The following is a 23,151-nucleotide window of genomic DNA, read 5'->3' on the forward strand; positions in this document are numbered from 1 at the left end:
AAAGGGCTATCTGCTCCGCCCACCGAGGGGAATCGAACCCCTGATTTTAGTGTTGTAAATCCGGAGACATACCGCTGTACTAGCGGGGGCGCAAAACAATGATGCATGATTGTTTTTTTGAATTTCGCACAAAGCTACTCGAGGACTATCTGTGCTAGCCGTCCCTAATTTAGTAGTGTAAGACTAGAGGGAAGGCAGCTAGTCATCACCACCCACCGCCAACTCTTGGGCTACTCTTTTACCAACGAATAGTGGGATTGATCGTCACATTATAACGCCCCCACGGCTGAAAGGGCGAGCATGTTTGGCGCGACGGGGATTTGAACCCGCGACCCTCAGATTGTGAGTCGCACGCCTTATCGCGCTTGGCCATGCCGGGCCTCTCGATAAAGTGCAAAGTTTGTGAAAGGTACAGTCGCTCTATACAACAGAAGGAGTATGCATTCAAATATATCTTTAATTTCTAGCGTAAAATGGGAAACCAGACTCGTGCTTTTGATAAAGTACCAGCTTGCGACAGGTGCGGTTGTCCTCGTTTGTTAAAACATATGCTCAAACCTAATCTAATTGTAACTAAGACTTACTTGTGGCAGGAACAGTGTTGGCAGATCGTGTTATGTGCGCTTCACTACTAACCACATTGGCATAAGTGTCCTCAGTAATCAAGTGGGTTAAGTCAGGTTGTAGAGATGACATTCTAGGAGATTCTTGACCCTTGCCACCCAGGAGCACCCCAAGGCGGGCGTAGAAGCCATTTTTCTTTCCTTTGTCTTCAGAATGAGGACGTTGGTAATCTTTCAAGAAATTAATAAATCACATTAAACTAATTGATCATAATCGATCAGAAATGTGGGATAAAGAAAAATAAAAATAGTTCCGAGACAGATGTTAATATAACGTGTACATTACAACATGCTTTCTGTGCATCATGACACAGAATCGTAAGAAGAAAAGAAACTACCTAGAAGACTTTGAACATGTTATGTGTGCCAAGCTCATGGTACAAAGTATCGGACAATTATAATCAAACTGTGAGAAAACAAGAAGTTCAAATAAAATATCTCTGCCACAAATTCTGGTAACATTAACATGAAACTTATTAACTTGATCGTGTTTGCTCAGACGTATTGAAATGGACGTTCTTACACTCACTCCTCGTGCACACCTGTCTTATTCGTGCAAGCATTAATCAAGTCATGCTGTCACTATTTATCTAGACCAATCAGGTGGCATTACTGCCACGCCCCTTCTTCTAAATCACCATCTTGTTGGTTAGTATCCGAAATTCGTAGTAAATCTAATAATGTAGGATTAGAACTAAACATATCAAGCATTATCTTTAAGACATAGTCACTAAAGACGAAAATATCAAATGCATCTATACATGCGCAGACCATCCGATTTTTACCTATATCCCACAATGAACGGACTTTTCGAATCAGGATCTGTGACCAATGATTTACTGTTGCCAACTCTGCGAATAGATAAAAGAATAACATTTCAAACAACATAACTGATTCTTACTGAATAGAAAGGGTTATTCTTCATGATGAAGTGTTTTCACAATGAATTAAAGAAAAATGGTGAAAAATGTTTTTTTCTTCAACGGAAGTGGTGGGGCTACTCCGACCAAATACCACACCTTGCAGTATGATCTTTTCATAATGAAGTACAAAATACCCAGTATTTATATCAAAGTTATTTTCAAACTTATATAAACAAGTTATAAACAACAGAGGTTTCATAACATTCTTTCGAGTATTTGTGATCTGTCGCTACGTAATACATTTACTTTGTCACTAACTGGCCATGTAATACGTTTAGTTTGTTTAATAAATTTCGCGCAAAGGTACACGAGGGCTACGAGAGCTATCTGCAATAGCTGTTCCTGATTTAGCAGTGTAAGACTAGAGGGAAGGCAGCTAGTCATCACCATCCACCGTCAACTCATGGGCTACTCTTTTACCAACGAATAGTGGGATTGAGTGTCACTATATAACGTACACACGGCTGAAAGGGCGAACATGTTTAGTGCGACGAGGATTCGAACCCGCGACCCTTGGATTATGACTCGAACGCCTTAACCCACCTAGCCATGCCGGGCTTTTTGTTTTTGATAAAATATTCAATGTGTTATTTCCAATACGTTTAGAAGCTTTGTTTTATTGTTTTTAAGCACAAAACTACACAATGGGCTATTTGTGCTGTGTACATTACGTTTATCAAAATCTAGTTTTTAGTGTTAGAAGCCACTAGGAGACGACATAAGGGTGATAAATTTTTAAATCATCGGATACTACAAACTTTTTTCTTTTCTTTTTTTACTTTTGATTATTGTACCGTTCAGCACAAAGAAAGATTGAAATTAATTTCGGCCACATCTTGCAAACGGGTTGTCAAAGGTTATCTATTTTGATAAGAATCAGTTAATATTTTCAGTGTATAGTTAGCCAGAAACATTTGAACAAACTGTAAAGGGATAATGAATAAGTATAAACATGAATTCATCAACAACTAGTCACGTTCATATCGACTGTATTTATTGCCAACAACTAGTCACGTTCGTATTGACTGTATTTATTGCACTTGGACCCATCTTTTTGGCACAGCATGGCCAGGTGATTAAGGCACTCGACTCGTAATCCGAGGGTCGCGGGTTCGAATTCACGTCACACCAAACATGCTCGGCCTTTCAACCGTGGGAGCGTTATATGTAACGACCAATCCCACTATTCATTGGTAAAAGAGTAGCCCAAGAGTTGGCGGTGGGTAGTGATGACTAGCTGCCTTCTCTCTAGTCTTACACTGCTAAATTAGGGATGGCTATCGCAGATATTCCTCTTGTAGCTTCTTTACGTGAAATTCAAACCAAACCATCTTTTCATTTTACATTTGGAAAACACGGTTGATTTTTATCAAATTATTGAACATAATGATCAAAGAAAGAAGGATGAAAAATGGTGGATAATCCATCAGTGAAAAAGGTTAGTGACGTTTGGTTTACCTGAAAAGGAATTCCTAATCCAAATATGACATCCTAATCCTGGTTAATTCGCGAATTTAAGATTAAATTAACTTTTAAAAATAAGTTCCTCGTCATAGGAACTTCACATAAATAATCGGAGATTTTTTCTAAAAAAAGTAAGACAGATTTAGAGGATAAAAATTGTATTATAAAAATTATATCGTGCCTAATGTTCCAGGGTGCAGTTCGAAGGGTGCGAGGTTTGAAATGTGTTCTTGCGGAACCCAATCCGTATTTTCAGCAGTGAGAGACAGTTTTTACCATTCTATTCAAAAGGCCACATCCAGTCAAAGTATATAGTACAAGTATTGCTGGTTGACTGGTTTTGTGTTAAGCACTAAGCTATTCAATGGGCTTTATGTGCTTTTCTCATTACTTTTGTCTTGTTATAAGTTTAAAAACTTATCGCTATACTATTAGGAGATCCGTGGCATGCTGTAGGTAAAGGGTTAAAAATTCTCAGTCTACGGACAATTTTTACACTGAGTTTCAATATAATTGGTTTTAGTTGTTCACGTTTATCGAAATTATTAAACTTAAAATTAAATTATATATATGTATTTATACATATTTTTTTAAATATACTTCACCTGATAAATCATCCTGGCTGTCAATATTAATGGTGTTTGGTCGTAGGTGACGACACTGTTGCCCCTGGAGATGGGAAAACCCAGGACTGCGTGATAACTTTGTTGGAACTTTACCAAGATAAAAGTAAAATAACAAACGGTAAATATTAAACAACAACAACAACAAATTTTAACACGCTGTTTTATTGAACGTGGGATAAAACATCAACATGTACCTATACTTTTGAATTTTGAAGCTTAATTAATAAATAAACTTACAAAAGAAAAACAACACCAGGGGATCGCTACAAAACCACACAAGGCAATCAATTCTTTTTGCACTCGTCTGGATTTTTCGTGAATTTTAATTGGTCTCGAAACGATTTGAATATCGCCAGTAATGAGAAGAAATGATGACGTCAATATAGATAAAGTCTGAATAAATATATAATAAACTATGCAAATATTTAGCACTTATAAAGTACTCATTAAGTGTTTTGTCAAAATTTTAGTACAACAAAAGATAAAAAACAACAACAAATAAACAAACATGAACGTAGACACATTATGTGAATTCCAAATTTTTTCATCGGGTTATACCAACAGCAACAAAACTCAAAAGGACCAAAAACGGGATGACCTATTATTGTGGTCTATGAAAGAGGGCAGGAACCTAGCAGCAAGAATAATTCCACACGAGTAAAATGTGACCTGGAAAATTGAAGCGTTCTGCGTCAGTTGGTTTTATGGGCACTTTTTCCAAGTGCTGACGTCAGTAGCAACTGGATACATCTTGTATTAAACCGCTAATTAATTTAGTAAAGTTCATCACTTAAGATTTGGCGGTAACTACAGGAAATTGTAGAGATGATTTAGCCACTCTTGCTGTGTTACTAATGAACTCAACAATTGTTCTTTGTTGTTTAATTTCTGGATTTTGTTGATTCAATATCTCCCGTATAGATGGCAGCACTAGATACACAGTGGGGGAAAAGTACATAGCATTTGACGGTTAAATTCAATAAACTCTTAAGTTATACAAATAAGTTTACAAAGAAGACTAAATTCGATAAAAACGGTTATAATACTGTGCTAAAACAAATGTTAAAATTATCTCGGTTAATCATAGCGTAGATGCAAAGCTTCAACCGAGAATTTGAAATTTTCAAAATAATTCTACTGCGCAAAATGACAGTTTGCTGCTGTTTCTTCGTTTTCGAATTTTGCGCAAAGCTACACGAGGGCTATCTGCGTTAGTCATCCATAATTTAGCAGTATAACACTAGAGGGAAGGCAGCTAGTCATCACCAGCCACCGCTAACTCTTGAGCTACCTTTTTTACCAACGAGTAGTGGGATGGACCGAAATTATAACGCCCCCACGGCTCAAAAGGCGAGAATGTTTGGTGTAACGGGCATTCGACCTGCTTTGTTGTTGTGGTGTTATTACGCACAAAGTTACACAAAAGGTTATCGGTGTTTCTCCAATTAGGGGTGTCGAAACCCTGTTTATAGCAGTATAAGTCCATCGACATACCACTGCGCCACTGGAGGTCTAACAAAATAAGTGAAAATTCTTAAACATTATTATTAAAAGTTTGTGTTTTTTTTTGTTTTGTTTTTTTAATTACTACACTAATATGGCCTTGCATCGCCTGGTAGTTTGGGCGTTACACTTGTAATCTTCTATTCGTGGGTTCGAATTCCAGTCATAGAACATGTGCGATCTTCCAGTAGTTTGGATGTCTTATTTGTGAAAACATTTTTCTTCGCTTTACTCATATTAATAAAGGTAAAGGTACCAACTTCAAGTCCAGAATTTAGACAGTTGGCTTGACGGGGCGCCCCCAGCTAGTGTAGCGGTAAGTCTACGGATTTGCAACGCTAAAATCAGGGGTTCGATTCCCCTCGGTGGGCTCAGCAGATAGTCTAATGTGGCTTTGCTATAAGAAAACACACAAACACACTTGACGGGGAATACGTGCATGGACAATATTTGCCAGTTTCAACAAGTAAAATGGGATAAATAAGGATTTTTAAGACTCTCTCTCCGGTACACACCCTAGAATCTCCGAAATTCGTGGAAACTTCTTACAGAGAGACATAAAATAGGAAGTTTGTAACCACGTGGCCAGTAAACAGCCCAGACAGGCACAAGACAGGAAGTAGGTAATCAAGGTCAGATGTTCTCTAATTACAACCTTAGCAGCCATATTTTACACTCAGATGTTCTCTAATTACAATCTTATCAACCATATTTACACTCAGATGTTCCCTAATTACAACCTTTCAACCATATTTACACTCAGATGTTCTCTAATTACAACCTTATCAGCCATATTTACACTCAAATGTTCCCTAATTACAACCTTATCAGCCATATTTTACACTCAGATGTTCTCTAATTACAACCTTATCAGCCATATTTTACACTCAGATGTTCTCTAATTACAACCTTTCAACCATATTTTATACTCAGATGTTCTCTAATTACAACCTTTCAACCATATTTTACACTCAGATGTTCTCTAATTACAACCTTTCAACCATATTTACACTCAGATGTTCCCTAATTACAACCTTTCAACCATATTTTATACTCAGATGTTCTCTAGTTACAACCTTATCAACCATATTTACACTCAAATGTTCCCTAATTACAACCTTATCAGCCATATTTTACACTCAGATGTTCTCTAATTACAACCTTTCAACCATATTTACACTCAGATGTTCTCTAATTACAATCTTTCAACCATATTTTACACTCAGATGTTCTATAATTACAACCTTATCAACCATATTTATACTTAGATGTCCCCCAGTTACAATCTTATCAACCATATTTACACTCAGATGTTCCCTAATTACAACCTTTCAACCATATTTACACTCAGATGTTCTCTAATTACAACCTTTCAACCATATTTTACACTCAGATGTTCTATAATTACAACCTTATCAACCATATTTACACTCAAATGTTCCCTAATTACAACCTTTCAACCATATTTTACACTCAGATGTTCTCTAATTACAACCTTTCAACCATATTTTACACTCAGATGTTCTCTAATTACAACCTTATCAACCATATTTATACTTAGATGTCCCCCAGTTACAATCTTATCAGCCATATTTTACACTCAGATGTTCTCTAATTACAACCTTTCAACCATATTTACACTCAGATGTTCTCTAATTACAACCTTTCAACCATATTTTACACTCAGATGTTCTCTAATTACAACCTTTCAACCATATTTTACACTCAGATGTTCTCTAATTACAACCTTATCAACCATATTTATACTTAGATGTCCCCCAGTTTCAATCTTATCAACCATATTTACACTCAGATGTTCCCTAATTACAACCTTTCAACCATATTTACACTCAGATGTCCCCCAGTTACAATCTTATCAACCATATTTACACTCAGATGTTCCCTAATTACAACCTTTCAACCATATTTACACTCAGATGTTCTCTAATTACAACCTTTCAACCATATTTACACTCAGATGTTCTCTAATTACAACCTTTCAACCATATTTTACACTCAGATGTTCTATAATTACAACCTTATCAACCATATTTACACTCAGATGTTCTATAATTACAACCTTATCAACCATATTTACACTCCAATGTTCCCTAATTACAACCTTTCAACCATATTTTACACTCAGATGTTCTCTAATTACAACCTTTCAACCATATTTTACACTCAGATGTTCTCTAATTACAACCTTATCAACCATATTTATACTTAGATGTTCTCTAATTACAACCTTATCAACCATATTTATACTTAGATGTTCTCTAATTACAACCTTATCAACCATATTTATACTTAGATGTCCCCCAGTTACAATCTTATCAGCCATATTTTACACTCAGATGTTCCCTAATTACAACCTTTCAACCATATTTTACACTCAGATGTTCTCTAATTACAACCTTTCAACCATATTTTACACTCAGATGTTCTCTAATTACAACCTTATCAACCATATTTATACTTAGATGTCCCCCAGTTACAATCTTATCAACCATATTTACACTCAGATGTTCCCTAATTACAACCTTTCAACCATATTTACACTCAGATGTCCCCCAGTTACAATCTTATCAACCATATTTACACTCAGATATTCCCTAATTACAACCTTTCAACCATATTTACACTCAGATGTTCTCTAATTACAACCTTTCAACCATATTTACACTCAGATGTTCTCTAATTACAACCTTTCAACCATATTTTACACTCAGATGTTCTATAATTACAACCTTATCAACCATATTTACACTCAAATGTTCCCTAATTACAACCTTTCAACCATATTTACACTCGGATGTTCTCTAATTACAATCTTATCAACCATATTTACACTCAGATGTTCCCTAATTACAACCTTTCAACCATATTTACACTCAGATGTTCTCTAATTACAATCTTTCAACCATATTTACACTCAGATGTTCTCTAATTACAACCTTTCAACCATATTTTACACTCAGATGTTCTATAATTACAACCTTATCAACCATATTTACACTCAAATGTTCCCTAATTACAACCTTTCAACCATATTTTACACTCAGATGTTCTCTAATTACAACCTTATCAACCATATTTATACTTAGATGTCCCCCAGTTACAATCTTATCAACCATATTTTACACTCAGATGTTCCCTAATTACAACCTTTCAACCATATTTACACTCAGATGTTCTCTAATTACAACCTTTCAACCATATTTTACACTCAGATGTTCTATAATTACAACCTTATCAACCATATTTACACTCAAATGTTCCCTAATTACAACCTTTCAACCATATTTTACACTCAGATGTTCTATAATTACAACCTTATCAACCATATTTATACTTAGATGTCCCCCAGTTACAATCTTATCAACCATATTTACACTCAGATGTTCCCTAATTACAACCTTTCAACCATATTTACACTCAGATGTTCTCTAATTACAACCTTTCAACCATATTTTACACTCAGATGTTCTATAATTACAACCTTATCAACCATATTTACACTCAAATGTTCCCTAATTACAACCTTTCAACCATATTTTACACTCAGATGTTCTCTAATTACAACCTTTCAACCATATTTTACACTCAGATGTTCTCTAATTACAACCTTATCAACCATATTTATACTTAGATGTCCCCCAGTTACAATCTTATCAGCCATATTTTACACTCAGATGTTCTCTAATTACAACCTTTCAACCATATTTACACTCAGATGTTCTCTAATTACAACCTTTCAACCATATTTTACACTCAGATGTTCTCTAATTACAACCTTTCAACCATATTTTACACTCAGATGTTCTCTAATTACAACCTTATCAACCATATTTATACTTAGATGTCCCCCAGTTTCAATCTTATCAACCATATTTACACTCAGATGTTCCCTAATTACAACCTTTCAACCATATTTACACTCAGATGTCCCCCAGTTACAATCTTATCAACCATATTTACACTCAGATGTTCCCTAATTACAACCTTTCAACCATATTTACACTCAGATGTTCTCTAATTACAACCTTTCAACCATATTTACACTCAGATGTTCTCTAATTACAACCTTTCAACCATATTTTACACTCAGATGTTCTATAATTACAACCTTATCAACCATATTTACACTCAGATGTTCTATAATTACAACCTTATCAACCATATTTACACTCCAATGTTCCCTAATTACAACCTTTCAACCATATTTTACACTCAGATGTTCTCTAATTACAACCTTTCAACCATATTTTACACTCAGATGTTCTCTAATTACAACCTTATCAACCATATTTATACTTAGATGTTCTCTAATTACAACCTTATCAACCATATTTATACTTAGATGTTCTCTAATTACAACCTTATCAACCATATTTATACTTAGATGTCCCCCAGTTACAATCTTATCAGCCATATTTTACACTCAGATGTTCCCTAATTACAACCTTTCAACCATATTTTACACTCAGATGTTCTCTAATTACAACCTTTCAACCATATTTTACACTCAGATGTTCTCTAATTACAACCTTATCAACCATATTTACACTCAGATGTTCCCTAATTACAACCTTTCAACCATGTTTACACTCAGATGTTCTCTAATTACAACCTTTCAACCATATTTACACTCAGATGTTCTCTAATTACAACCTTTCAACCATATTTTACACTCAGATGTTCTATAATTACAACCTTATCAACCATATTTACACTCAAATGTTCCCTAATTACAACCTTTCAACCATATTTTACACTCAGATGTTCTCTAATTACAACCTTATCAACCATATTTATACTTAGATGTCCCCCAGTTACAATCTTATCAACCATATTTTACACTCAGATGTTCCCTAATTACAACCTTTCAACCATATTTACACTCAGATGTTCTCTAATTGCAACCTTTCAACCATATTTTACACTCAGATGTTCTATAATTACAACCTTATCAACCATATTTACACTCAAATGTTCCCTAATTACAACCTTTCAACCATATTTTACACTCAGATGTTCTCTAATTACAACCTTTCAACCATATTTTACACTCAGATGTTCTCTAATTACAACCTTATCAACCATATTTATACTTAGATGTTCTCTAATTACAACCTTATCAACCATATTTATACTTAGATGTCCCCCAGTTACAATCTTATCAACCACAATGACTTAAGGATTTTAAAAACAACCTCCTCCAGTAAATAAGTAATTCAACTTACTTTCATAGTTATCCATTGACCTCTCTTTTGAACTTTGGAATCCGTCTTTCCTGACTTGCATGTACGTACGGAAATGGCCATTGGTTTTTAATTGAGGTCGGGCGGTCAACAGACTGTCCAAACGCTGATTGCAGCCAAGAATCGAGCCTTCTGAGATAATTAACGTTAAAAAAAACTGAATACATTTAACTGTGAGGAAAGTAAGATAGTAAAGTTTAAAAAAAAACTTAGGGTTAGACATAGAACAGATGACATTACTAACAACAAAGACAAGATGTGGAACAGATGACATTACTAACAACAAAGACAAGATGTGGAACAGATAACATTACTAACAACAAAGACAAGATGTGGAACAGATGACATTACTAACAACAAAGACAAGATGTGGAACAGATGACATTACTAACAACAAAGACAAGATGTGGAACAGATGACAGAGACATTGAAAAAGACAGGATGCTGAACAGGCAATCCTTATATCTAGGTATGCAAGATATAACGTAACTGACACTGAAAAATATATGTAGAAACAGCTGTTTATGGTTCTCTACAAGTGGGTTTTCTCGACGTCACTAAGTGACACTGACTGACACTAAGGAAGACAAGATGTAGGAAAGGTGACACTGAGAACGACAACACGTAGAACGGAAAACTTAAGCACAATGTGTCTCTTTATCGAGATTTGTGTCAACCAAAGAAGATGTCTCTTCTTGTTTGTTAAAGCATCTTCAGCAGAAATTGTTCAGAAAACAAAGAACATGGAGGTCGGTAAGCCGTTCCATCACGTTGCAACTCTGAGGTAATTTATTTTATTTGGAAAAACTGATTAAATGTTACTTCAAGCAAGAAGTGTGATGTATCAAGTGGATATCTTCCTGACAAATGTCTTTAAGCTAAAAACAAACAAAACTGTCTGAGGTGTCCAAGAATAATGAGATTCAAACGTTTTACATCGTACAAAAGCTATACCACTGCCCATATACTGAGGGGAAATGGCTTCTTTCTCTTCAAAAATTTGTTGATAGCAAATTTAAAAAAATTAAACTTTAGGTATACAACGCTTTTAGGTATAATGATGTTGTTGTCGTCTGCGGGAAGTAAGTGAGTAATGTATAATATTTAATGTTTAATAGTTTTTGTAACTTAAACGTATCTCTCAGACTGAGAATTCAGGTATGTTTTTACGCCAATGCCCGGTACAATGAAACGGTCTCTTCTGGTTGTAGCCTGCCAGCTGAAAGGCCTAGTATGTTTTGATACCAATGTCAAGTAAAATATTTTTACTGGTTAATTATTCAAGAAATGTATACTTAATAAAAATGTTATATATATACAACACAAAATATCAGAATTTCCATTCGTGACTTATACCCTGTGTTCACTCTATTATTCATGGCATTACTAGGCCTAAGTCCTGTAAAACAATTTATGCTAAACCTCATTTTTACGGCAAATAAATGCTGACTATTCCTAACATTAAATACTAATTTATTATGTAATTTACAAACCAAAATAACCTACGTTTTTTTCTTTGTTTGAAATTAAGCACAAGGCGATACAATGGGTTATCTATGCCCTTCTCAACACGGGTAACAAAACCCGGTTTCGAGAGGTGTAAGTCTGCATACAAACTACTCCACCACTAGGTGGCATACTTTAAAAAGTCGAAAACAATTTTTAATTTTACATCAAAATTCGTTTAAGTCTATAATTCCTGTAACTGTTAGGCTCTCGATGTAAAAACAAACAAACAATCAAAGAAAGCGTTACTTACCACTACTCACACAAACGTTACATCTCTCAGTGTTGCTGATGCAAGTGAAACAACTCTCGTGACCACATCTGTCAATTAGTGGTCTCCTTTTTCCTTTGTCAAAGGGCATATTACACGATGGACAAAATAGGACGTTCGTATCGTAATCTCTCATCATTTTGCGAACAGTTCGTGATTCTGCGTGAAGAAATGACAGACTCAAAAATCATTTCTGTGTTCACCAAAAACGTGTCCGACGTCAACATATCTTTAAAGTTTCCAAAACACCGTTTAGTGTAAATTACAAAAAAAAACCGAAATGCAGCACTGACAACACTTTTCACAAGTATCAAACTTGTTGAAACGTACAGGAAGAAAGATAAAATATCACATAAATGATACTCAGTCACACTTGTTTAAATAAGATTACTTTGACAACGGTTCTGGTTTTGTTTTCTTTTTCCTTTTAACATCTTGCTGCCTTCACTTCTGATAAAGCGCATGCGTCAAAACAAACAAACAACAATTAGACGGTAATATCACAGTAGAAAAAATATTCTTTAAAAGATTGGTTTGGTTTATTTTGAATTTCGCGCAAAGCTACTCGAGGACTATCTGCGTTAGCCGTCCCTAATTTAGCAGTGTAAGACTAGAGGGAAAGCAGTTAGTCATCACCACCCACCGCTAACACTTGGGGTACTTTTTTACCAACAAATAGTGGGATTGACCTTTACTTTATAACGCCCTTACGGCTGAAAGGGCGAACATGTTTGGTGTGACGGGGATTTGAACCCGCAACCCTCAGGTTGCGAGTCAAGTGCCTTTAAAAAGAGAACCCATTGTCTCGTGGTTAACTTATAAGAAAGTGGTCATGAAGTTTTATAAATGGGACATTACAGTAACAGTGGTTTTTCGTTTTATATTAAGCACCCCCCATTTTAAACCTCATGGACAGTGATCGAAGTTTAGTTTCTAAACTCATTTCTGCTTCTAAAGCTGGGTTTCTTTCTCAGGCTGAAAGGAAATGTTTATTTTTCAGGTATTCACACATAAGACCAATCTGTGATAACAGATATTCACACATAAGACCAATCTGTGATAGCAGATATTCACACATAGGACCAATCTGTTATAGCAGATATTCACACATAGGACCAATCTGTGATAGCAGATATTCACACATGGGACCAATCTGTGATAGCAGATATTCCCACATGGGACCAATCTGTGATAACAGATATTCACACATAAGACCAATCTGTGATAGCAGATATTCACACATAGGACCAATCTGTGATAGCAGATATTCACACATGGGACCAATCTGTGATAGCAGATATTCACACATAAGACCAATCTGTGATAGCAGATATTCACACATAGGACTAATCTGTGATGGCAGATATTCACACATGGGACCAATCTGTGATAGCAGATATTTACAGATAGGACCAATATGTTATAGCAATCCCTAATTTTGAATGTTATATTAGAGTGGAATCAATAATAAATTGTAACCCCTCACATACACAGTCAACTTTTCGTCTATTCTCCTCTGGCCGAACAGTGAGGTTTGACTATCACTCTTATAACGCACTCACGCCCCCGTAATCTGACGCGTGTAGTATTGTTATCATTAGTTTTATTTTATTTGTGGCAATAGGACGTTAAAATTAGATCGATATAGATCTTAGATCTATAGCTCAACACGCTAAAAACTGGGCCACGTTCAGCTCAGTAACCTGATGTTCTTGGGTGCCACGTGTCACTGTACAAAGATTCCTTGTAACAGTTAAGGGACATTTTAAACAAAGTTGGTAAGGGGTCCGTTTGTGTTGGGCTCTGCAATAAAGCAAAATAGTTTAGATGGAGAATCCCCTTCTGTCTTCTTTGGACTGAGTGAAAAGTCCGTTAGTAACTATCGCTGAAGAAATCTGAAACGTTATTAATTCGAGTTGTTTGACCGTTTGTTACCAGAAAGTAAATGCTAACATAAGATAAGCTGGTCCTCTTCACGGAAACAGGAAGTTTGCCAGTTGAAAATAAGAACATTCGTTAAGTGTCCCTCTTTACGATAGTTCGGATATCTCTACGACTGGCTGGTTGATGAATGTCACGAGGCAAAAATAGCACCAGTTTTTCAGCTGTGTGCAAGACGTAGAAATGTAACAGAACTTTCTCACTTTCAGTCCAAAATTTAAACGATTTCAGTTTTATATATATTTTTCTGTTCTTGACGCAAATGATAAATAAATCTAATGTGTTTTTCTTTACGAAATACTGTTTTTGTTTGTTTTGTTTTGTTCATTTCGCGCAAAGCTACTAGAAGGTTATTTGTGCAAGCCGTCCATAATATTGAAATAATATTTAACACCATCCACCACCAGCTGTTGAGCAACTCTCTAACAACGAACAGTGGGATTTACCTTCACGTTATAACGTCCTCTCTCCTAAAAAAGCGAACATATTTGAGGAAGAGATATGAACTTTGGCCCTTACAACCAGGTTATGCAAAATGAAATATATAATTTAGTATGTGAAGGTAATTATTATAAAAAATTTAATATTGTCGTGAATTAATAGGTTTTTAATAAAACCACGTGTCTTTCTTACTGTCTTTTCAATTTTTGTAATCACCGATATATCTCAATATATAAACATAAATTACTCACTTCAAAAGTGAATTTTTTCCTTTGGTTTAAGTTAAAACTGTTTCAAAATCGAAGAATATGTCACATAATACAATAATTAAAATAATATAACCACTTTCAAAACACTTTAAATAAACAATTTCCACGGTGGACGACGTTTTCACGAAATAACAATTGTTGTTACAACAAATGGCTTATATAAACGGTGTTCTGACCACGGTGTGAATAAAACACTATATACGATCCATCACTATACAAAGCCCAGAATTATATATTCGATTTGTCCTCTGTCAAAGTGACTGATGAGGGGTGGAATTCCCCCTAGTATAACTGAGTGACAATCGATTAACTGAATGATAGATTAGCTTCACATCCATTCTTTACTTCTGTTATAACCCAGAGCGCCTGATGAGCTCTGTTATTGAAAGAAACGCTTCGTCGGCAGTTTATATGACAGAAGTAATGTGGTTGAAATACCATTTTAAACTGTTTTTCTTGGAAAAAACCCTAAGGAACTGAACAAAGAATATAATATTTGAAAACACACTAAGCCTAATGTTTGTTTGTTTTGAATTTCGCGCAAAGCTACACTAGGGCTATCTGCGCTAGCCGTCCCTAATTTAGAAGTGTAAGACTAGAGGGAAGGCAGCTAGTCATCACCACTCACCGCCAATTCTTGGGCTGATCTTAATAGTAGAACTATTAGTAACATTATAATGCCCCCATGGCTGAAAGGGCGAGCATGTTTGGTGTCACGGGGGATTCTAACCCGCGGCCCTCATATTACGAGTCGAATGCCTTAACCACTTGGCCATGCTGGGCAGTAAGTCTTTTGTTTTATAAAATCCGGATTCCAACACAGCAAATTTTCTTTTGTGTATTGAGCTTAACAACAAACAAAACAAAATTAATGGCCCGGCATGGCCAGGTGGGTTAAGGCGTGCTACTCGTAATCTGAGGGTCGCGGGTTCGAATCCTCGTCGCACTAAACATGTTCGCTCTTTCAGCCGTTGGGACGTTATAACGTGATGCTCAATCCCACTATTCGTTAGTAAAAGAGTAGCCCAAGAGTTGGCGGTGGGTGGTGATGACTAGCTGCCTTTCCTCTATTCTTACACTACTAAATTAAGGAAGGCTAACGCAGATAGCCCTCGAGTAGCTTTGCGCGAAATTTGAAAACAAACAAACCATCTGGCCATGCCAGGCCTGCACAGGGACAGAGGGGGGGGGGGGGTTCAAACTCTTATACCTCCAAAACTGCCCTTTTTTTCTCTCTTCATAAAAATTCTCAATGCAACTAATTCCGCACCTGAAACTTAATGAGGATTTCAACTTTAGAACTCAGAGACGTCTGAGTCTTCATATTTAAAAAGGTCATTTTCATATGTTATTAAATATGCAATAATTTACTGTTTAACCTTTGATCATAAAATGGTTATAAGGTGAAGTGAATCAAAGATTCCCCGGTTCGAATTTCGCGCAAAGCTACACGAGGGATATTTGCATTAGCCGTCCTTAATTTAACAGTAAAAGGCTAGAGGGAAGACAACTAGTCATCACCACCCACCGCCAACTCTTGGACTACTCTTTTACCAACAATAAAGTGGGATAAAAGATTCCATTTAACGCCCCAACAACTGAAAGGACGAGCATGTTTAGTAGAATGAAGATTCGAGCCTGCGGCCCTTAGATTGCAAATCAAACGCCCTAATCACCTGACCATGCCTGTGTCTTCAGTTGGAACAGTTGTAAGCTTACGGATTTACAACGCTAAAATCCGGTGTTGGATTCCCCGCGGTGGATACAGTAACTAGATAAAGGTGGCTTTTTTCAAAAACTTTTATCCTATGTGTACTAGAAACAACTCGCAGTTCCTATAGTATCATCTAAACACCCTCACTCCACCCTCACAACAACGCTTGGATTGCTTAAAAAGTAGGTTTTTTGTTTTTGTCATTCAACCCCTACCCTCTAAATGTCCCCTGCACATTAGTAGACACATATTCTTAATGCTCCACGTCTATGATAATAAAAACTATCGCTTCTTTGGATGTTTGTGTCTGCCATTTTTCCAAGTGTTTTTAATAATTCTACGTTTTTAAAATTTTATTATTAACTGAAATAACTGATAACATATCTTCTTCACGGCTACAGCCTGAGTAGCATATACCGTCTATGGTCTGTAGAACTACAACTTACGTGTAGCTATAGATTCCGTCCCCTGCTGGTACAGCGGTAAGTCTACAGATTTACAACGTTAAAATCAGGAGTTAGAGTCTCCTGGGTGGACACAACAGAGAGCCCGACGTGGCTTTGCTATAAGAAAAAATACAGTCTGGATTTCTTATTTGTTTTAAGGACTCGTAATTATAACTACAATATTTAAAATGTCTACCATTCTTAATTTCCGAGTACATACGTGACATATGTAATTAAAATCTACTTTATTTCATTAATCAGGCTAGGGATGCACTTTTACTCTACTTCGAGAGTAGCTCGTCACGTGAACCAAAGGATGACAGGTATTTTCAAAGAAATACTGCCAAGCTCTGATGTGATGTGTAATTACTGCGGAAGTGTTTGTAACAACTAAGGCACGCCACCCAATAAGGTTTGTTTGTTTGTTTGTTTGTGAATTTCGCACAAAGCTACTCGAGGGCTAGCCGTCCCTAATTTAGCAGTGTAAGACTAGAGGGAAGGGAGCTAGTCACCACCACCCACCACCAACTCTTGGGCTACTCTTTTACCAACGAATAGTGGGATTGACCGTGACATTATAACGCCCCCACGGCTGGGAGGACGAGCATGTTGGGCGCGAACCCGCGACCCTCGGATTACGAGTCGCACGCCTTAACATGCTTGGCCACCCAATAAGGATGATTATTGTTAATCCGGGTTAGTTTGCCACGTTCCAGTTGGACTGGACGTCACCAACAAACAGAAATTATGTTCAGAAATCAACTAAAGGTGTCGCTTGTTAATAGTACGTGCACGTCTCATAACTAAGCACAAAGCTACTTATTAAGCTACCTGTGCTCTGCCCATCACGGCTTCAGAAACCCCGGTTTCTAACTGTAATCCGTAGACGTGCCACTGTGCCACTGAAGGGCGTATGTCTCAGAATCTTAGACTCAGACAAAGTTTCATTTACGGCCAATTATATCTCGTAAAGACGCACAATTTATTAATCAGCTGACGATTCCGGGCGTGCTTAGTGGTCAGTGAACTCGGACTCTCAATCTTAGGACTATCAATCTTAATTCATTGTCATACGAGGATACGTTAACATATCTGAACTTGTTTTCTTTTGAAAAAACCAACCTTAGAGGGAATCTGTTTGAGATGTTAAGAATTGATAGCGTTGATGTATCATCTTTGTTCATATTTAGTAGTGAGATGTTTAGAATTGATAGCGTTGATGTATCATCTTTGTTCATATTTAGTAGTGAGATGTTTAGAATTGATAGCGTTGATGTATCATCTTTGTTCATATTTAGTAGTGAGATGTTTAGAATTGATAGCGTTGATGTACTATCTTTGTTCATGTTTAGTAGTGAGATGTTTAGAATTGATAGCGTTGATGTATCATCTTTGTTCATATTTAGTAGTGAGATGTTTAGAATTGATAGCGTTGATGTATCATCTTTATTCATATTTAGTAGTGAGATGTTTAGAATTGATAGCGTTGATGTACTATCTTTGTTCATATTTAGTAGTGAGATGTTTAGAATTGATAGCGTTGATGTACTATCTTTGTTCATGTTTAGTAGTGAGATGTTTAGAATTGATAGCGTTGATGTATCATCTTTGTTCATATTTAGTAGTGAGATGTTTAGAATTGATAGCGTTGATGTATCATCTTTGTTCATATTTAGTAGTGAGATGTTTAGAATTGATAGCGTTGATGTATCATCTTTATTCATATTTAGTAGTGAGATGTTTAGAATTGATAGCGTTGATGTACTATCTTTGTTCGTGCTTAGTAGTGAGATGTTTAGAATTGATAGCGTTGATGTACTATCTTTGTTCATATTTAGTAGTGAGATGTTTAGAATTGATAGCGTTGATGTACTATCTTTGTTCATGTTTAGTAGTGAGATGTTTAGAATTGATAGCGTTGATGTATCATCTTTGTTCATATTTAGTAGTGAGATGTTTAGAATTGATAGCGTTGATGTACCATCTTTGTTCATGTTTAGTAGTGAGATGTTTAGAATTGATAGCGTTGATGTACTATCTTTGTTCATGTTTAGTAGTGAGATGTTTAGAATTGATAGCGTTGATGTATCATCTTTGTTCATATTTAGTAGTGAGATGTTTAGAATTGATAGCGTTGATGTATCATCTTTGTTCATATTTAGTAGTGAGATGTTTAGAATTGATAGCGTTGATGTACTATCTTTGTTCATATTTAGTAGTGAGATGTTTAGAATTGATAGCGTTGATGTACTATCTTTGTTCATGTTTAGTAGTGAGATGTTTAGAATTGATAGCGTTGATGTATCATCTTTGTTCATATTTAGTAGTGAGATGTTTAGAATTGATAGCGTTGATGTACCATCTTTGTTCATATTTAGTAGTGAGATGTTTAGAATTGATAGCGTTGATGTACTATCTTTGTTCATGTTTAGTAGTGAGATGTTTAGAATTGATAGCGTTGATGTACTATCTTTGTTCATGTTTAGTAGTGAGATGTTTAGAATTGATAGCGTTGATGTACTATCTTTGTTCATATTTAGTAGTGAGATGTTTAGAATTGATAGCGTTGATGTACTATTTTTGTTCATGTTTAGTAGTGAGATGTTTAGAATTGATAGCGTTGATGTATCATCTTTGTTCATATTTAGTAGTGAGATGTTTAGAATTGATAGCGTTGATGTATCATCTTTGTTCATATTTAGTAGTGAGATGTTTAGAATTGATAGCGTTGATGTACTATCTTTGTTCATGTTTAGTAGTGAGATGTTTAGAATTGATAGCGTTGATGTATCATCTTTGTTCAAGTTTAGTAGTGAGATGTTTAGAATTGATAGCGTTGATGTATCATCTTTGTTCATATTTAGTAGTGAGATGTTTAGAATTGATAGCGTTGATGTACCATCTTTGTTCATGTTTAGTAGTGAGATGTTTAGAATTGATAGCGTTGATGTACTATCTTTGTTCATGTTTAGTAGTGAGATGTTTAGAATTGATAGCGTTGATGTATCATCTTTGTTCATATTTAGTAGTGAGATGTTTAGAATTGATAGCGTTGATGTATCATCTTTGTTCATATTTAGTAGTGAGATGCTTAGAATTGATAGCGTTGATGTATCATCTCTGTTCATATTTAGTAGTGAGATGTTTAGAATTGATAGCGTTGATGTACTATCTTTGTTCATATTTAGTAGTGAGATGTTTAGAATTGATAGCGTTGATGTACTATCTTTGTTCATGTTTAGTAGTGAGATGTTTAGAATTGATAGCGTTGATGTATCATCTTTGTTCATATTTAGTAGTGAGATGTTTAGAATTGATAGCGTTGATGTACTATCTTTGTTCATGTTTAGTAGTGAGATGTTTAGAATTGATAGCGTTGATGTACTATCTTTGTTCATGTTTAGTAGTGAGATGTTTAGAATTGATAGCGTTGATGTACTATCTTTGTTCATGTTTAGTAGTGAGATGTTTAGAATTGATAGCGTTGATGTACCATCTTTGTTCATATTTAGTAGTGAGATGTTTAGAATTGATAGCGTTGATGTACTATCTTTGTTCATGTTTAGTAGTGAGATGTTTAGAATTGATAGCGTTGATGTATCATCTTTGTTCATATTTAGTAGTGAGATGTTTAGAATTGATAGCGTTGATGTATCATCTTTGTTCATATTTAGTAGTGAGATGTTTAGAATTGATAGCGTTGATGTACTATCTTTGTTCATATTTAGTAGTGAGATGTTTAGAATTGATAGCGTTGATGTACTATCTTTGTTCATGTTTAGTAGTGAGATGTTTAGAATTGATAGCGTTGATGTACTATCTTTGTTCATATTTAGTAGTGAGATGTTTAGAATTGATAGCGTTGATGTACCATCTTTGTTCATGTTTAGTAGTGAGATGTTTAGAATTGATAGCGTTGATGTATCATCTTTGTTCATATTTAGTAGTGAGATGTTTAGAATTGATAGCGTTGATGTATCATCTTGTTCATATTTAGTAGTGAGATGTTTAGAATTGATAGCGTTGATGTACTATCTTTGTTCATGTTTAGTAGTGAGATGTTTAGAATTGATAGCGTTGATGTACCATCTTTGTTCATGTTTAGTAGTGAGATGTTTAGAATTGATAGCGTTGATGTACTATCTTTGTTCATGTTTAGTAGTGAGATGTTTAGAATTGATAGCGTTGATGTATCATCTTTGTTCATGTTTAGTAGTGAGATGTTTAGAATTGATAGCGTTGATGTATCATCTTTGTTCATATTTAGTAGTGAGATGTTTAGAATTGATAGCGTTGATGTATCATCTTTGTTCATATTTAGTAGTGAGATGTTTAGAATTGATAGCGTTGATGTACCATCTTTGTTCATATTTAGTAGTGAGATGTTTAGAATTGATAGCGTTGATGTACTATCTTTGTTCATGTTTAGTAGTGAGATGTTTAGAATTGATAGCGTTGATGTATCATCTTTGTTCATGTTTAGTAGTGAGATGTTTAGAATTGATAGCGTTGATGTATCATCTTTGTTCATATTTAGTAGTGAGATGTTTAGAATTGATAGCGTTGATGTACTATCTTTGTTCATGTTTAGTAGTGAGATGTTTAGAATTGATAGCGTTGATGTACTATCTTTGTTCATGTTTAGTAGTGAGATGTTTAGAATTGATAGCGTTGATGTATCATCTTTGTTCATATTTAGTAGTGAGATGTTTAGAATTGATAGCGTTGATGTATCATCTTTGTTCATATTTAGTAGTGAGATGTTTAGAATTGATAGCGTTGATGTACTATCTTTGTTCATATTTAGTAGTGAGATGTTTAGAATTGATAGCGTTGATGTATCATCTTTGTTCATGTTTAGTAGTGAGATGTTTAGAATTGATAGCGTTGATGTATCATCTTTGTTCATGTTTAGTAGTGAGATGTTTAGAATTGATAGCGTTGATGTATCATCTTTGTTCATATTTAGTAGTGAGATGTTTAGGATTGATAGCGTTGATATATCATCTTTGTTCATATTTAGTCGTGACAGTGGTAAGACTGGAGTCACACAAAAGGTTTGGTACAGTAGGAATCATTTCAACTAAGATAACTTTATTTGTTTATCAGGATGGTTTGCTTTTGGAATGTTGTAAATATAATTAATTTAAGGAGTTTTAAGGTAGAACTTGATAAATATTTGAATGATAGAAGCTGGATTTGAGTTTTCTTATTGTTTAATTTCGTGGATAGAATGGCTTAGATGGACCAAAAGATCCTTTGTTGTCCTTTAATGTCATGTTATATTTAAATGCGCTCCACACTTTGGGGTTGTGGATATGCTATAAAAGCGAAGGTCAAATCTTACCACTGTTTGATCAGAAAAGTGTAGTCAAAGACTTGGCAGAGTGTGCTGTTGACTAGTTATCTCTTCCTTGTGACTAATCTATCACCATAAAATTAAGGACAGCTATACACGGACAGCCCTTTGTGTTAAACACATTGAACAAAACACACGGTGTATTAATATGATCATTAGTAGTTATTACATATGAACGATATTAATTATTTAATATTTATATTTTCGTATCACAGAAGCGTATTTTTATTTGGAATTGATGAAATTTACGGGGGTTATTTCTTTGATTTGCCTCTATGCGTCCCAGTTAGGGTATCTAAAGATTAGATGGATGGATTTGGACCAAGCTTATGTAAGTAGTCCTACGTATAAAGTTCTATAACTGATTAACTTTCAAGGTCATGGGTTAAAGAGTCAAAAGGTCACTGACATACATGAAATCTTCTCTAACTTTGTGAGCACGATATTTTATTACAGAATGAATTGATAGTGACCAGGTGCTACACTGAAAAATCGCCTACCTGATAAACGTTTGAAGGTCATTAATCATAGGTCAAGGTCAAATGATTACTAATACATAGAAAATCCGCTCCAATATGGTGGACGACTGCTACATCATAATCTCTGTAAGTGTAAGATTAGTCGTGTACATGTGCTTCATAAGCACAATTTGTACTTTTTATTACAACCATAATTTCATGCAGTTCATTCGATCTGTGCAAAGAACATTCTTGACCTGGGACGACTTTGATGACCTCTTGCGTAGTAGAATATTCGAGCGAGACTGCTGAAAAAAACACACAGGGACAAATTTTGTATGAG

General features: G+C 35.3%; 1 protein-coding gene across 4 annotated transcripts in view; it reads right to left on the bottom strand.

The window, feature by feature from the left end:
• LOC143222375 (protein TANC2-like) overlaps positions 1–23,151 on the bottom strand; it is a 134,853-nt gene that overhangs the window by 102,774 nt on the left and 8,928 nt on the right. The window contains exons 2-7 of one of the 4 annotated variants that reach the window (XM_076448828.1): positions 16,992–17,108; positions 12,163–12,339; positions 10,386–10,535; positions 3,616–3,723; positions 1,409–1,474; positions 585–794 (exon numbers count right to left, since the gene is read on the bottom strand). In XM_076448828.1, coding sequence (XP_076304943.1) covers positions 585–794; positions 1,409–1,474; positions 3,616–3,723; positions 10,386–10,535; positions 12,163–12,319 — 691 coding nt within the window. In that variant the 5' untranslated portion in view covers positions 12,320–12,339; positions 16,992–17,108. Of the gene's footprint in view, positions 1–584; positions 795–961; positions 1,383–1,408; positions 1,475–3,615; positions 3,724–10,385; positions 10,536–12,162; positions 12,340–16,991; positions 17,109–23,151 lie in introns of those variants that run through there. The other 3 variants (XM_076448827.1, XM_076448829.1, XM_076448830.1) reach the window with 3 other exon arrangements.

The sequence above is a fragment of the Tachypleus tridentatus genome, chromosome 8 (assembly GCF_004210375.1).
Source record: "Tachypleus tridentatus isolate NWPU-2018 chromosome 8, ASM421037v1, whole genome shotgun sequence".
In the NCBI taxonomy this organism is placed as follows: domain Eukaryota; kingdom Metazoa; phylum Arthropoda; class Merostomata; order Xiphosura; family Limulidae; genus Tachypleus; species Tachypleus tridentatus.